Source organism: Acanthisitta chloris, unplaced genomic scaffold (assembly GCF_000695815.1).
Source record: "Acanthisitta chloris isolate BGI_N310 unplaced genomic scaffold, ASM69581v1 scaffold12574, whole genome shotgun sequence".
NCBI lineage: Eukaryota > Metazoa > Chordata > Aves > Passeriformes > Acanthisittidae > Acanthisitta > Acanthisitta chloris.
Genome location: NW_008667701.1, coordinates 42561 through 42999, shown reverse-complemented (window position 1 = coordinate 42999; position 439 = coordinate 42561). Strand labels below are relative to the sequence as shown.

General features: G+C 66.7%; 1 protein-coding gene across 1 annotated transcript in view; it reads right to left on the bottom strand.

The window, feature by feature from the left end:
* The window catches only part of LOC103800240 (mitochondrial uncoupling protein 3-like), a 2651-nt gene that overhangs the window by 1577 nt on the left and 635 nt on the right, over positions 1-439 (bottom strand). The window contains 1 exon segment of the mRNA XM_009072610.1: positions 3-104. Within this exon segment, the coding sequence (XP_009070858.1) occupies positions 3-104 (102 nt within the window).

Genomic DNA, 439 nt, shown 5'->3' with positions numbered 1-439 from the left:
TGCCACTGCCCCCGTGTTGCATCCGGCCAGCAGTCGTGCTGCCAGCCCTGTGTCTGGAGAGGGAGGTGCTAGGACCACCAGCCTTTGGGGACCCCAGGCCATGCAGGGACCTCGGGCCATGTGGGGACCCTGGGCTGTGTGGAGACCCCCAGACTTGCAGAGACCCCAAGCTGTGTGGGGACCCTGGGGTGAGTGGGGACTCCTGGCCCTGCAGGGACACCCAGCCTTGCAGGGACCCCAGGCTGCATGGGAACCCCCGGCCCTTGGGAACCCCCAGCCCTTTGTGGACCCCAGAGTGAGTGGCCTGGGGTACTTCACAGATGCTGCATCTCGGGGGGGGATCGTGTACCCCGGGGTGGGTTGTTCACCCCCAGAGTGAACTGTGCCCGTCTGGGAGAGGGTGATGCATGGGGATGGGGGCGTGCAGGGATGGACACTC